The sequence below is a fragment of the Ipomoea triloba genome, chromosome 11 (assembly GCF_003576645.1).
Source record: "Ipomoea triloba cultivar NCNSP0323 chromosome 11, ASM357664v1".
Lineage (NCBI taxonomy): Eukaryota > Viridiplantae > Streptophyta > Magnoliopsida > Solanales > Convolvulaceae > Ipomoea > Ipomoea triloba.
This window is the reverse complement of record NC_044926.1, coordinates 25,084,413-25,101,281: the sequence shown is the minus strand read 5'-3', so window position 1 is coordinate 25,101,281 and position 16,869 is coordinate 25,084,413. Positions and strand designations below refer to the sequence as shown.

Here is a 16,869-nt window from a genome sequence, read left to right as displayed (position 1 = left end):
AGAGAGAGAGAGAGAGAGAGAGAGAGAGAGAGAGAGAGAGAGAGAGAGAGAGAGAGAGAGAGGGGATTGGGTTCAACCGCAAGAAGAGGTTATTGGAAGAATAATGTTAAAAGCACGGAGTCCAATGGTAGTCGCGCCACGCGTGCGTGGCCGCCACCATTGTGCCCAACGAGCGCGTGTACTGACAAATATTTATTTAATTTAATTTTTGTTAATCATATTTGTTATTTTTTACTCTCTTTTCATTTTCTCTTTCATAATCACACTTACAAAAATTCCTCAAAAATTGCAAAAAGCCCTCACTATTAAGGATGCTCTAACTGGAATTTTAGTTGTACTATGAACTCTTGATCTTGCAAGAATCTGTTAATATTTTGCAGTGGTAGTTTTTCTCCTACATGTTTCATGTGGAAATATTAAATAAAATATTAATATTTATTATATTTTTATAATACCTCTTGTTTTATTTTTATAATTAAAATATTGAGTCTTATTCTAAATAATCAAAAGAAGATTAATTAAACTAAAAAAAATTGAACATAAATTTGTTTTTTAAAAATGCAAGAAAATGATTTTCACGGTTTCTTATTTGTAATCTTTGATGCTTAACTTTGAATGAAATGTATATAATCTGGCTAATTAATTGGACAAAGTTTATGTTAAATTTTATATTTTATTTTTAATACACTATGACATATCCATAGTATATGTTCAGCAATTATGCCAATTTTGATTATGATAGGGTTCGAATTTAAAACATTTATTAAAATTAATGAGTATGTTAAGAATAATAAATAGTTAACGGAGTACAAAGGTATTTAAGAATAATCAATGAGTATGTTAAGAATAATAAATAGTTGACCCATTGATTTTTGCTTTTCTTTTTCTTTTTTAATTTATTGTTTTTATTTTAAAAATAATTTTTAATCTAGTAACCGTCACGTCATCTATTACCAAATCAACAGGTCATTTTAGATAAATTCTTTTAGTTAAATGGTCTAATTACACTTTGATATACAATTTAATTTAATGATACATTTGAAGCTTATTGGTTTATTTTGTTTTAGCATTTTAGCGTGAGAAAAGGAGGAGATGAGGGAGGGGACGCGGTTGACAGCAGAGCAGTGAACACAACCTCAACTCTACCTCGGAATATTATATTACTTTCATGTAAAGCAAAACACACCTAATTAAGGATATAGATGGGATAACGTGTACTTGTCAAACTAAACAACACGAAAGCAGTTAGTTACCAAGCAACAGCTCAACTCTACTCTACTCTCACAGAAATGGTCAACTTTGAAGCATCAAAGCACGTGACAGACAGACAGACAACAATTATGCACCACTCACTCACATGCCACGCCTCCTTTTGCCCACAAAAATCAACAATTTTGACAGATCAAAAGTAAAGCACATCGCTTGCAAAGATGCCAAAATCTGAACAAATAGACATCATCATCATCTATCTTTCTTATTCATTCAAACCCCCCATGTTTAGGATGGATGGGTCAAAATACATTAATATAATAAAATTAATATTAATATTAATATTAATACAAACCCATCATACATTCTAGTATTGCTGTTGTATGTAAAATGACCAAAACTATGGAGATTGCAAGCAAAAAAAGATCTTCTTTCAACTTGCAGATCTCCCATTACACATCCACTCATCCATTCTTGCTGTGCTGAGCAGATTGAAAACTGCAAATCCACCGCTTCATTGGACCCACCATCCAAGAAAGCTGTGTGTTGTGTTGCATTGCTTTTATTCTTTTTTCATCTAACCTCACAACAACCAAAACCAAAAACTATCCATTTCTTCCTATTTTCCTAACCTTAAACTACCATTACCAAGTCTACTCATAATTTATCCATCCTATTCTTGTTTTGTTTTTCTTCTTTTCCCCCACTATCCTTCATTCAAGCTTTATTTTTTGCAAATACTATTTATATATCTTCAAAATCACTCGTCACCTCTTTCCTGAAAGAAACAAACATATGCGCTACTGCTAATAGATGGCTTGGGGCTTTGGTTGTCAGTAGGTCCATTCCTGAGGTAACCGCAGCTCTTGGCTGACAGAGCACGCTGGCGATGGCCTCAGATTGCGCCTCTGTTGTGCCTGCACCCGCCCGTTATTCCGTTGGTTCTTCAAGCCAGCACCATCTAGAACATATTAAAGATAAACGAAATAAGTTCATGACTCTAGGGTAAACGAGAAAAATGAGTTTGAAAATGTACCAGAAACAAAGTATATACCATGATGATGAGTGTATCTGCCAGTGTATCTGGGTTGGAGAAGCTGAGGCTGATGGCCCTGAGCTTCGAAATTCAAGTTGAGGGCATGGACAACCTTCTCGGGCAGCAAAACTGTGGAGCACACTGCATTGTTATCATACCAAATATTAGCAACTACAAATTTAGCCTTACTAAATCGATTTGTATTCTATTCTTGGTATATTCAAATCACTTCAATGCAAGTTAAGAAATACAAATCAGAAGAAACAACCACAACCGAAGTTAGTCAGGTTACAAGTTCAACTCCCAATCGATCAGCCTATTGACTTTCATGGTTTGATTAGTTTGAGCCAATAAGCAATAAGCAACTAGACTGATTTAAGTTCTTATTGTCACTAGATCAAACAATATAGGATTTATCCTCAAGATTAAATATGGGTTTTTTTCATCACTCAAAAGTTTGACTCCAAAGAGTGGTATATTCACATTCTTGGTTTGATACGTTTGAGCCAATCAGCTATGCACCACTTAAACTGGTTTACTTACTTCCTTGTAGGTCAAACAAGACAAAATTTACTTGTGCAGGCTGCAAGTTGGTTTCCCTCATGACTACAAATCGGAACATATACTCTGTATCTATCAGGTCAGATAATATTAATATTAAACTACTGATTCTAATTTCTAAACCACAGCTCAGCTCTGAACCAGTCTCCATGTGAACAGCAGAAAAGGTAAACGAGTCTCACACTAACTACAGTCCAAAAGTCAACCAAAGTCTCCATTATCAACACCAAACAAACAGTTGAGAAACACTACTTTTCAAAAATTCGGACAACAAAACAAAAATTAACACGTAAATTGGTATGGACACGGTTGACCGACCTGGCTTCTTGCGGGGCTCGGCCGGGGTTCCCACTGTTCTGGGGAGGAAAACTCCGGTTCCGGCACACTCCCTTTTAGCACCACCTGGATTTCCAATGAACACGGCTCTCATGCCTGAGCCACGGCAAGGCTGCTGTAGAGACTGTTGGAGGGTAGGCCAAGCAGACATATTAGGCTGTGGGTGGTTACTGTTCAGAGATGGAATCAAACCCACCCTCTGCATCCCCATCTCGTGTTGCTTCATCCTCTGAAACTGTAACCAAAAAGAATTATAGGAACATTAGTCAATGAAAGCTTTACAAATGAATAAATTTTTGAAAAAATTCAGGTGCTTTACTTGAGATGCCATGTGTAATTCTTGATAATTTGAGTGCTGAGGGAGTTGATTTGAGTTCATCAAGCCTAGATTCTGGGGCTGGGAGGTTTTGGGAGTAGGAACGCCGACTGGGCTAACATTTCTAGGAGGAGCCCAGATTCCATTTTGGTTCGAGTAAAGCCTAGCAGATTCCTCCATCATCTTCATTCTTGCAACATCGCCGGCGGCAGCAAAAAGCAGATCCCACGCTCCCCCGTCGGCCTTTCCGGGCTGCTCCGCCGGCAGCGGAGGAGAGGAAGCACGGGAAGAACAGTTTGTACTCCCACGGCTCGAAATCTGGTTACCCCCCAACCCACCACCTAGAACCCCGCACAGCGTTGATTGCGGCGAACCAGACAAACGCCACGCCTGAAAATCCCACCCAAATCACACCCATAAGAGAATATAATTGAAGCATGAAGAGCTGATAGTTGGATTGCACATTTATGTTTATATATTATATATGCTCAACAAATATTACCTTGCCGAAATTATATTCAAAAGCAGAGTCATCTTCCAGAGTAGAGTGCGCCATTTTCCTGGTTAACCCAGAAATAAACTCATCCTCATCACTCTCCGTCTCGTTCACCGACTCAACGGGCGAACTCGGAAACCCACCCTTCTTAAGGTCATCATCAGCAAGAAACTGCGGCGGAAGCCAAAACTCACCGTCATCCAAATCCAAATCCACCGCCATAGTCGCCATGAAAAACCAAAAAACACAAGCGCAGTAGTTTTCTGTGATACGCTCAAGATATCTATCTCGGGGGAGATTTAAAGAGCTTTAAAAAAGCAAAGGAGAAGAAGGGTTGCTGGTTCTTTAAGGTATAATGATGGCTACCACTTGTGACAGTCCCCCTTTGATTGCGCTCTCCGGTGGGTCTGGAAAGCAGAGGGCCCAAACGAAATGAAAAGATGAAAAATGGGTTTTGCTTCGATGGGAAGAAGAGAGAGTGAGGCGGGAATGGCGTTGTATGTATATATATATATATATCTAATGGAATGCAAATGGAGGCGCCACTGGAAACCCTAGACGGCGGTTAAGAGGAAGTTTAATGTTATGGTTGACCTGTGTCGTACAAATACCGCAAAAACTTTCATAATTAAATTAAATATCTATAAAAGCAAAAACAAAAAAAAAATAATAAAAATCTTTACGTGTGAGGAATACTTGATAAGATCATTAGGTTACATCACTCGCAAAATAATTAACATACTTTTTTAAATAAATAAATAAAAAGTAATACGGAGTATTACTCTTTTTTTTTTCTTCAAATTTTCCTTTTAAAAGTGGTAAACAAAATTTAAAACCAAATAAATTATTAGTATTTGCTGTTTACACAAAAAAAAAACATTATTTTGAAAATAAATTAAAAAGAAAAGTGGGATGGAGAAAATTACTCAGTATTAGAGAAATTCTATCCGAATTTTTTGAAAGTTTTTGTAGATTGTTATGCATAAGGAGAATACAAGATGTGAAAGAATAAAGAATGTTTTTTCCTCCGTTAAATTAAGTTTTTTGTGGAGTCCATTATAGGGAACAAAGGAAAAGTTGTTGCTCCAGCAGTGCATGAGTGCATTGTCGTGCCCAACAATGCATGCGCCAACGGGGCACGTAAGAGCAATTTCGTTGGAAATTTTTAAAAAGTTTTTGTAGATTTTTATACTTAGGTGAATGCAAGATGTGAAATGATAAAAAATAAAAAAAATTACCTCTAGCAAAATCAAGTTTTATTGAGTCCATTGCAGGGAAAAATGAAAAGTTGTCACACCAACTGTGCATAGGTGCATTGTCATGCATGCGTAAGCTGGGCACGTAAATGTGACTTCTTTTTTCTTTTTTTTTTGTTATTTGTCTAAATATTTTTTCTCTTTTTTTTCTCTCTCTCTTCACTATTTATCATACTTGGCACGGAAAAAATCCATCTAAAAAAATAAACTCCTGAAAATGCTCTTACTTTATCAAATATATTAGGTAAGAAACCTTATAAATTCTTTAAAATATAATTGTTGTTAATATAATTTGCTCAATACGTGTATCAAAAATATATGATGATACTTGATGAGAGTGGATTGAATTCTAATTATGTGAAATATTTTTACGAGAAAGATGTTATTTGTTCTCAAATATTAGGTTGATTTTTTTCAAAAAAAAAAAAAAATTGGTCAAATGACATACATCATATTTAAATTCATCTTCTCTAGTTTTAATTGTCTTATTTATTGTAGTCTTGTATTAGTTAATATGATTAAATTTAACAATTATGATAATTTATGGTGATCATATTAAATTATTTACAGTTTTACTTTTCTTTATTTGAATTCAACTGTGGTGCACTCTTGCATGTAAATATTTAGGAATTTGTCAATCAATTAAAATATATCTTGTAATTCTACCAATTTCTATAACAAAAGCGTTACACTGAGTAAAACATTTTTCAAACAAAATTATATATACTCTCATTTGTGAATATTTCACTTCACGTGTCATGTCTATAATCCACTAAACACGGTGCACAATGGCCAACAATAATTTGTGCATATATATACTATCTAATTTACCACAATTTTATCCTTTGTATTGTTGATAACGAAGGTTTTGGTTTTCACAAATTATATACTGAACTCTAAGAATCGTTCTTACATTAATGATGAAATAAATCAAATCAATCTAGTTTTATAAAACTCAACATTAAATTGCACATTTCTACGTACAAATCGAACACTCACATTACTACGAAAAGTAAATCTTATGTAAAACTTCTCATTTACTAGATTAATATCACAGGGGAATTGAATAATTTTCCTGTACTATTTCTTTTTACTATAATTAATTTAAGGATGACGAAAATTAATTTTTCAAAGAAATCAAACACTCACTTGTGTATTGTTAAAGCAATTAATGAGTTTGTGAAAAGAGTCTGGAATCGTTGAATCATACATGTACGTTACGAGGTAATAAAATATTTGTGTTAATTGAATGGTGACATATGTTAACATATATTAGTCTCCATGTGCCAAATTATCGACCAATTGGCGGCATTTGTCCCTTTGGCTCTTCTTAAAGGTTGATTGTATTGAATTGATGACATATTTATCGCATCTCTTATATCATCATAAATTAAAAACAAAACTCTATTGTATATTATAAAGGCAATCAATGAGTTCTTGAAAAGAGACTGGAATCATTGAATCAGACATGTACATCATGAGGTGATAAAATAGTTACGATAATAACTGAATCATGACGTATTTTAAGTGCACACTGGTCTCGATCTACATGCCAAATTACTCGCCAATTGACATTTGTCTCTTCAACTCTTTGTAAAGATTGATTGCGTTGAATTGATGACGTGATCACATTTTTTGTAATTATTTTGAATAGCATATTTTTCCCCATCTCTTATATCATAAACTAAAAAGTAAATTAAAAACAAAACACATATTATAAAGACGATCAATGAATTCTTGAATCGAGACTAGAATCATTGAATCATACATGCAAATCATGAGGTGATAAAAATGATTGTGTTAATTGAATGGTGACGTATTTTAAGTAAGTGCATATTGGTCTCTGATTTACTGCACGTGCCGAATTACCAGCCAATTAACTCTTCTTAGATTGTGTTAGATTGACACTATCAGATTTATTTATTTTTTTGTCTGATCATAAATTGACATACATCAAGACTAATCATATTCGTATCCAGTAAAATGTAATCTCAAGAATAACGAAGCATGTTCGTGTGTTTATCTTATCTATTGTAGTAAGTTTGAAATGTATATTGGTAGAGTAGAGACTAGAGTAGATGGATGGTATTAGGTTTACCAAAAAATTAAATTATAATTCTCTGAAATGGAAACTGAAAGTCGCAAGTTAAAACGTCGGTGTGGTAGTAAGACATCGGTGTTGAGAGGGAGTTTTAAGTTGTTAGTTGTCGCCAGTTAAGATGGGGACACTCGCCTGCTTCCCTCTCTTCTGGCTTCCTAATCTCACTGACACCCCACACTTTCCCAGCTTTAGTAATTTCTAGGTTAAGATATTTCCCAAAATCACTTTATACTTTTGTTTTGTTTTCAATGTAATTTAACATTATAATATAAAATGGGGGAAATAGTTAAATATAGGTAAATCACACTTTAGATTATGGTCTATTTTGCATTATAGACTCTGATTTAAAAATAGCATTTAGATTGTGTATTTGTAGTTGATACATTTTATATCTGCAGTTGATAGTTTCTGTACTTGTAGCTATTGTATTATGTCTCAACAATTATCAAGTTATTTTTTTACTTGTAACTATCGTATTATGTCACTATTATCGGTTAGTGACCTGTAATAGTCGGTTACTAGGATTTCGGCAACCCTCCGACACTATCTCCGACCATAAATTGATCGTCGGCCAGCGCCAATCGCCGGTCACCATAGAAGAATCCGAGAACGCGACCAAGTTCTAGTCGCCTTCTCTATTCTTCTATGGTGATTGGCGATCGGTGCCAGTTGATTTGTGGTCAGAAATAGTTTCAAAGTGTAGTCAAAATCCTAGTGACCTGTTATCACAGGTCACTAACTGATTTTTTGAATTTCATTGCACAAAAATAAAATGTTAATGTATTTAATTGTAGCTTTAAAAAGTTGTCTAATTTACTTTTTAAGTAAAATTCGATTACTTATTTGACATTTTTCTTATAAAATATAAAATCACCTCTTAATTTTGCACCATGATTTGTATCTAGTGCAATTTTTAGTAACATATTTCGCAATTTTAAAATGGAAAAAATATATTTATATTAATTCAAATATACATTGAGACAAATGTTTCTGTAGAGTTTTTGTTTTGTTTTTTTTTAGATAATTGTTTCTATAAAGTTTTAAGATATCATTATCTGTTTTGAATACATAAAAAAATTAAAGTTATGAAATTTATTTTAACTCAACTTAAATTGATGATGGCTATGTTTAAAATGATACTCTGTATTTCCACTCACATGGCAGTCTTATATACATATTTTCACACAATAATGAAATAATACAATAACAAACATTTTTTTTAATTACAAGGATAAGTTAACAATTTATTTACATAATTAACAAAATAATTATGGTTCAACGTAAAGTGCATTAAACTCAATCATACTATCAACTAATGGATGTTTATAGATCCACCAGATGGAGTCTAATTTATCAAATTAGCTCTAATATAATTCATCCACATCCATCACGTACTAGTTTATGGAATGTGATCGGATCGGCTTGGTAAAAATATGCTACTAGTGAAATGAATGCGGATTTCACTTTTCAAAATTTGCTATATCCAGGTTCGCTATCAAAACGACATGTGTGTGTATAATGAAGATTTACTTATTAATTTGTTTGGCTTGTTAAATTCAATATTTGTATTTTTTTTAAATAAAATAATTAGATATTTAGTTGTTTTTATATAGTCTGATGTTTTAAAAAACAATAATGTTTGAATAGTGGAATTTCTATATTATAATTTTATTTATTTTTTTAAAAATTTAGAATCCGTCATTGGATCCCCATCCAATCCATCGTTAATAAATTGAATAGGATTGAACTCACACTCCAATGAGATGCATATGCAAATGGAAAAATACCAAATCAATCTTTTGGTAGATTAGATGTCGATCCACCACAAATCCTCTCCACTATCTCTCCTACCATCAAAACTAAAAATACCGTGTTTTTTTTTCCTTTTTTATCGAATTCCCGACCTCTCTTAAAGGGAGAGAGTGCACGACTATTTACTTCAACTAAACTGGTTATTTTATATTTTGCCTTTAATATTAAATTCAATGACATATTTTTGTCTTAATTAAAAATTTAAATTAATAATGAAACTATATATGATTTACAAATAGAATAAAATACAGATACTGGGAAAATAAAATGAATGTGAATTGGATTATTGAAAGGCCAAAAAAGGAATAGAATGTATGTAAGGAGAATCATTGAAAATGGTAAACAAGAAAGCAAAAAAGAGGTGGAAGGTTGTGGAAAATATAGGCAAAGACAACGTGGTAAGGTGAATGTCATTGGTCACGGAGGGTGGTGGTATTGCCAGCACCTACCTGTCCCCATTCACTGGACCAATTTGCTTGTGCTTTGCATGTACATCTAGTCCATCCATCCATACTCTTGTGTGTAACGTGCATATCAATCTCAAATCTTTGCGCGTTAGTGGTATTATTATTTGTGAGTAAAGATATCTCATCAAGTCTTGATAGTCACAATGTGAGAGTTTTATCTAGTGTGTTTGACTTTTTCACTATCTTGTTGAGTCGCGGTGTAGGGAGTCTATAAGGTTAATTATAAGGTTTCAAATTCGACTCGCAATGAGAGTTGTCTATTGACTTTTTTGGTTTGGACTTTGAAATGGTTAGTCTAACTGTCTAAGTGACATAGACAAAGCTTGACCCAAAGTAAAATTTTTTAAAGTTAATCGATACCCCGGAATAGAGTGCCCAGTCAGGAGTATGTCCCAACACTCAGTGCTTGTAGCTTAATCACTCTACCCAGAAGATTGGTGGGACCCGATAGCCAGGTTCCTTGACGGGGCGTCGGGTTTAGGCCCAGCCGCTCATCTTTCAGTAGGCCGTTAGGATTGGGCAACCGACTGGGTGGCGGACCCAGAGGCAGTTAGAGAAGATTTTATAGAGATTTTCACTAGGTTTTGGACGAGATTTCCCTTGTCTATATTATGAAAGAAATCCGGCAATTTATGAAACTTTTTTAAGATCAAAACTTGACAACTCTTTATTTTCTTTTCCAAGGCAGGTAAATCTTGTGTAAATACTCCTTAGACATATTAAAAGGGATTCAGAATCCACATCTTCGAAAGTAATTCTGTCAATCTATTTTCTCATTCTCTCTCTTTAGACTGTTTTACAGTTGTGTTGATCTACCATCCACTATCTTGTGACAGTGAAACCAACAAAAGTAACTACATTTTCAAACCTAGAAACTTCTGATTAAGTGGAAAGAAATCATATGGTATCTTCTTCCTACTTAAATCTTACGGAGTACATTATGAGCAATTGAATTATATTTCCCCTGTTTTCAAAAAAAAAAAAGAAAAAGAATTATATTTCCACTGAACTTCTTGCCGAGTCTGAAACCCAATTGCAGTTGTGCACTGTACAGATCAGAATATACTATCCCAACACCACCTATACAAATATTTAAATAGATAATGCATGTACATAATACCAAATATATAAGTTGTTTAATATTAAATATTTATTGTGTTTACAAAATAATATAACCACAATATACAGTATTTTTACCTTGGAATTAAATATTATTTTGATTTAGTAAATTGAGTACTTAATAATATGTAATTTATTATTATTATATTTGGTTGTATATATCAATTGAGAAGCGCCGGCGGTGCATCATACATGACTGTGGAACACTGCAATCTACTTATATAAATAATTTAATAATAATAATAATAATAATAATACCACCAATAATGGGTCGGCAGATAATTTCATTTTCAAGAAATCAACTTGACAATGCACCACATGCTAACATGATTATAATTTAATACCAAGTAATATTAATTAATGTAAACAAATTATTAAAGCCGTCTAAGAAAAAGTTGGTAAGCAACTGATTAAGATTCAAACTGAATTATTATTTTAATTTGGTCCTTTTGTTTTAAAAAAAATAGTAGTGAGTCTTATTAAGAAAAATGGCTTGCTATATTTTAGGGAGAATTATTTTTGAATCAATATCAACGTTAATTAATTAATATAATAAGTTATATATTATGCTTCTATACTTTCTCTATCTATTACAACAATACCCCACCATCGGAGTCCAATCTTGTGAACTTTCATCAATGAGAGCCCCCAATTAAGCACAAAGTGCTTCACAGTTAAATTGGTTGAATAGTTGACTTAGTATTCATAATTTTTCAAATTTAAGTGTTGGTGAAAATTGTCTATTGACTTTCTTTGTTTGAACTGGTAAGCTGTGTGTATTTTTTTTAAATGATTAATAATGATTAGTGAGAATGCATGATTAAATTAGATTGAAATTATCCAAACAGCTAGCATGCGCCTTTTCTCTTTTAATTCTAATTGCTTTGCTTTTACACTACTAGTCTACTAGGCTGACCACCTCATCTCCCTACAATTTGACTCATTTGATTGAGATTAATGATTAGTTGTCCTACCATAACAACGTTTGTGTTTTATTCTTGTCTCACCCATCCCAATTTACAACCCAGCATTCAAATCTCACTTGCCAATCCATTAACTTCAAACCAAAAACTCCTAATTCTTTCTAGTAATTATCAATTTTAAAATTAATTAAAGTGTAATATGAATGTTAGGTATTAAAAAATATACTAATCATAGTAACATTATTGCCCACTCATTTCACATTTATACATACAGTGATGCAATAGCAATTCAATATAATACATGATACAAATCATACAAATTTTAAAATTTTGAATTTTTAAATTAGAAAACGACTAAAAAGAGCGAAATTAGAGATTTATTTCTTAGTTAATTGAAGAGAAACTTTATTAAAGTCACAAAGTTTTAAAAACCATATTATTAATTGATAACATTATTTAGTATTAAAAAGTTCAACAAGGTTTGTGTTTCATTCCCTACAAGGTTTGCCAAGAAACTTGTGGTCTAGTGGCATCAAACCCTTTTCTTTATACGGGAGGTGGTGGGTTTGAACCTCAGTGGAGTCTGCTTCAATAGGTTGAGAAAGTAGTTATGAATGAACAGATATTGCATTGTAATAAAAATTGCATTTATGACATTCTTAATTTGAGCCGATCAGTTATGAATAAATTAAACTAGTTTTTTTCTTTATACTCCTTTGTCGACTAAAATTACAAGATGGATGATCAGAATATATATTTGATTATTCAAATAGTAATGGCAGACTTTCTCGTAAATTAATTTGTACGTTTGAGTTTATAAAAAAAAAAAAAAAACCTTCAATGATAATACACAAAAAATAAAGGGCTTGAATATGGAAGTATATGTTAATTTCATTGCGTATAAAGTGAGGAAAGGATATTAGAGTGAGGATATGAATGGTTCTTTAATCGCGGCTATCATATGCCGACATTGCCGGCGTCCGACGGCGCTTCTTTTGTAAATAAATAAATAATGTTACGATTGCAGAAATATCCACATGGAGGGTTTAAATTGTGTACAACACATCGTAGTATCTATCTCGTTAATTTGATCTCTTATATCACAAGCACAAACAAAAATACACTAAGTGACATTATAATAATTAAGTCTAACTTTTAACTTCACTTGAAAAAAAAAGGTGTAATTTTGGCAAGAAATTGTTTGAAAAGTGAGTGAATAATAGAGATACAGAACATTATTTAGTGACTAGGTAGGTTGAACATGATTTTTATACTAGAAAGTTACACGATTAATTCTTGTTAATACCCTGGTCTCTTGGTTAAACCTGTCGCACAATGTTTTGTTAGTGTGGTTTGCCTCTCAAAAATACTAGAAGAAATTAAAGAATTTAATAATTTATATGTTATTTTTCTTGCTTTATATAGATTGATCTCGAATTCTCATACATCAACTTCTTATTAAAAATATTTTTAAATTGTTATACCACTAAGCATTGGCCAATATTATTGATTTCATTCGTTGTGAAAATAAAGAGCTATATGTGTTAGGAGTTCCCCATATGTCAAACCCTAAGTCCAATGACTCTAATGATTGTCATAGTTTGACAAATGTTAGTTGGTTTTTGGCATAAAGATGAGTTCTAGGCATAAGATGTGAGGGTAGGATGACTTACATCAACACGGACTAAAGTAGTGATTGGTTGGGTTAACAAGTATAACTAGTGGTGTATAATTCCAGTGTCAGTCATGGACTAAACTCATGGTAATGTCACAGAGTCTTAATTGCTCTAAACTTGTGAATAAGTCACTTATGTGTGGAATTTTGGCTAGCTCATGGTTTTGTTGCGTTTGGCACAACACGTGACGAGTTGAGTTTTAGACGTGTTAGTGCAATATAATGGTGGCCTAGTTTTGGTCAAGGGGCAAATTGGGCGCAACCTTTGATTTGAGATGGGTGGTTAACAGGTTTTTGGCTTGTGTGTAGTGGTTGATGACCAAATTAGCCTATGACCTTGGAAAACAACTTAGGGCGCTGACACATGTCCAAGCAATTGTTGCTAGGTAGTTTTAAGAGCATGATGTATGTGTAGGCTAAACTTATGGGCAATGTTGGCTAGTCATGCAAAGAAGTTACGTACCTTCCATTAAGGGTGATTTTAGTTAGATATATAGTTGGCTTGTAACTCCTTCTATGTATATAAGTATCATTCTTTGACCATGTGTGGTTGGTTGTTAAGAGTTTGGTAAAGAGGGAGGGTTGGTCATTGTCAATGTTGCTCTTGTATAGAGAGTGTATATGTTGGTTTTGAAAATACAAGCTAGCTAGGTTAGACATGATTGCCTATAATCCCATGTCTTTGTGTGCATGAGTGAAAATTTACTAAATATAGGTTGAAAAAGGTTATAAGAGCAAATTATAGCGAAATCTAAATTAGTCTTACAATGTTAGAGATATCATATACAAAAAGAAAGTACAAAAAGAAAAAAGGACGAACAATTTTTATGTTTAGCATGCATAGTTTGAACTTTGGATCTAACTTAGCTAGCTTGGTTAGCGTGATCGTGTAATCTCATTCCTTAATTAAGAGAGGTCATGAGTTCGAATCGGCCTCCTCTTCTTAAATTAATCATTCATAACACGTCGTGGTCTGACAAAAAGAAAAAAAAAAAAAAAAACTTTAGATCTAACTTGTATTCTAGCTATGCAATCTTAGCTCCCTTCTAAATTAGGTTCGATATGATATATTATGTTGGCAAAACTTAGCTTTAACCTAATCTTGGCTTGCCTTGTCTCCTTTGACTCAAGTATCCATACGGGCATACGACATATACACCCACGAAAACAAATATAAAATGTTATTTTGCATTCATATATTCTTTAAACTATTTAAAATATAACACATACTTCAATAACTTACGCATATGAAACCTGTCACATGGCACTATGTATGCAAATTTCAACAAAGTTAGCCTAAGAATGCTGAGACCACCTTGAGTTTTGCGTTGATAGATGTCCACTTTAATGCCTTCTTATAGGTCGGACATAAAAAATCCTTTCTTTCATCAAATTATATCTATCTCAATATTAAATTATAAACTTTTGAGATAAAGAAGTTTAACTCAAACCTAAACTCTTAATATTCGTAGCAAAAATTGAATGTTATTGGAAAAAATGCGGCAAAGAAAATAATATAATTGTGATTCTTAGATATTCGATCTAGATTTATTCTTGATTTAATATTTACCATAAGTTGGTGAGTGGTCAGGATATATTATGATAGTATGTCACTTAATTATATCTAGCTTCTTGGCATATACTATATTTTTAAATTAAAGGAAAACTATATTAGTTCATATGTCAAACAAAAATTGTCTTGTCTCTTTATTACTTTGAGTACGATGTTTTGGGTGCATGGGACGAGAATTGTTGTGTTAACCTCAAGGGGCGACACCGCTGTTGTGAGCCTACGTCATTTAATTTTTATGACAATGGTTATATATACTACGTACAATATAACACAACTTCTTTATTTTTACATTATCAATCTAATTTCTCTAACACTATGCCACTTGAAACAAATCTTAAAATTTGAACAATGTCTGGGCAGATCGACATAAAAATCTTCAGAGTCAAGAAAAGAATAGATCAGAGTTGCTACAAATTTTATGAGCTAGTGGAGTGCGTGGCTTTTTTGATTCAAAACTAAAGGCGGGTTGGGCATTTTGTATTGTTATATTCCTATTCCTATACAACAGTAGTCTCATTCAACTCAAAGATCGATAACACATACATAAAGCAGAAACAAGTGGGATTCCTTTGCTGTGATGTAAAGCAACAACGTAACTATTGTACTGTTTCTTTAGCTACTTTAATTTTTCGTCTCAATCCCATAATCATATCCTTCGCCTTGGGGATCGGATCAGATCGGATCTTTAGTTACTTACGTTAGTTGTTGGCCGCCGAAATCTCCAGCCTTCCTTCAAATCTTGTTTACACAAGTGTAAAGTGTTTACATTATGTTATATTTTTGATACATTTAGTTGGCCTGGTTTTGAAAATCTTTGAATGCTAAGTAGTGGATCGGATTTAATAATAAGAGAATCAATAATAGTCTCTTATGAATTTAATGACACAGAGTTTACTCAAAGACCTATTAATTTACTTTGCCAATTTTACATATATGGGACACCTTCTAAATTATTAGAATTTAAAAAATTTGATAATAATCTGTCAAAAGAAATAAAATAGCATAAACTTATATTTATTAGAACTTCTCTCATATAGCCTAACCTAAACTAACTAAAAATAAAATAACTATATAAAACTAATATAACAACCCCTAATAGGCACTCCGCACTATTCACGAGTTAGGCCAATCACCAATCGTTATACCCTGCACCACAGTGCACATAGCAATGTGCACCACGTACGTAAAACGACGTCGTTTCGGTGTTAGTAGACGCGGATGCGAATGACTCAGGGAATTCATTATCTATGATACACATAATCATTATCTATAATACACAGAACGTTTGCCTAGAATACACAGAATGTTTGCCCAGAATACACAGAATATTGACACAAAATACACAGATGTTAGTGGACGCGAATGACTCCAGGAAATTCATTATCTATAATACACATAATCATTATATAGAATACACAGAACGTTTGCCTAGAATACACAGAATGTTTGCTCATAATACACAGAATGTTTGCTCATAATACACAGAATATTGACGCAAAATACACAGAACTCATCCTCCTAACATTCGAATGCACAAACACATCACAACTTGTGTTAATAACATGAATACACATAATATTTACACAAAAATACACAGAACTCATCCTCCTAAACATTCGAATGCACAAACACATCACAACATGTGTTACTAACATGAATACACATAACGGTTGCTATAATACACAGAACGGTTGCCTAGAATACACAGAATGATTGCCTGGAATACACAGAATATTAACATAAATACAGAGACCGGCCGAAACGGGAAACGTGATTTCCAAAAAAACGGACGATTAGTTTACAATGCTCAAAACGACGTCGTTTAGGTACGTGGTGCACATTGCTATGTGCACCGTGGTGCACAGTATAATTTTCCGCCAATCACACTACCTAAGTATGGGTCGGAATGGGTCTAGGCCCCAAAAGGAGGCTATGAATTTGGCCTACTTTTGTTTCAGTTCGATCGGGTCTTTTAATAAAAATCACATA

General features: G+C 33.1%; 1 protein-coding gene across 1 annotated transcript; it reads right to left on the bottom strand.

Moving 5' to 3' along the window:
- Window positions 1-1,441: 1,441 nt before the first annotated feature.
- On the bottom strand, window positions 1,442-4,459 carry LOC115996818. Its single transcript, XM_031236240.1, has 5 exons — window positions 3,961-4,459; window positions 3,462-3,848; window positions 3,125-3,377; window positions 2,264-2,386; window positions 1,442-2,170 (listed from the first exon to the last, which is right to left on the bottom strand). Exons 1-5 carry the CDS (start codon window positions 4,183-4,185, stop codon window positions 2,043-2,045), a joined length of 1,116 nt encoding a protein of 371 aa, XP_031092100.1. The 5' UTR covers window positions 4,186-4,459; the 3' UTR covers window positions 1,442-2,042.
- Window positions 4,460-16,869: the final 12,410 nt, after the last annotated feature.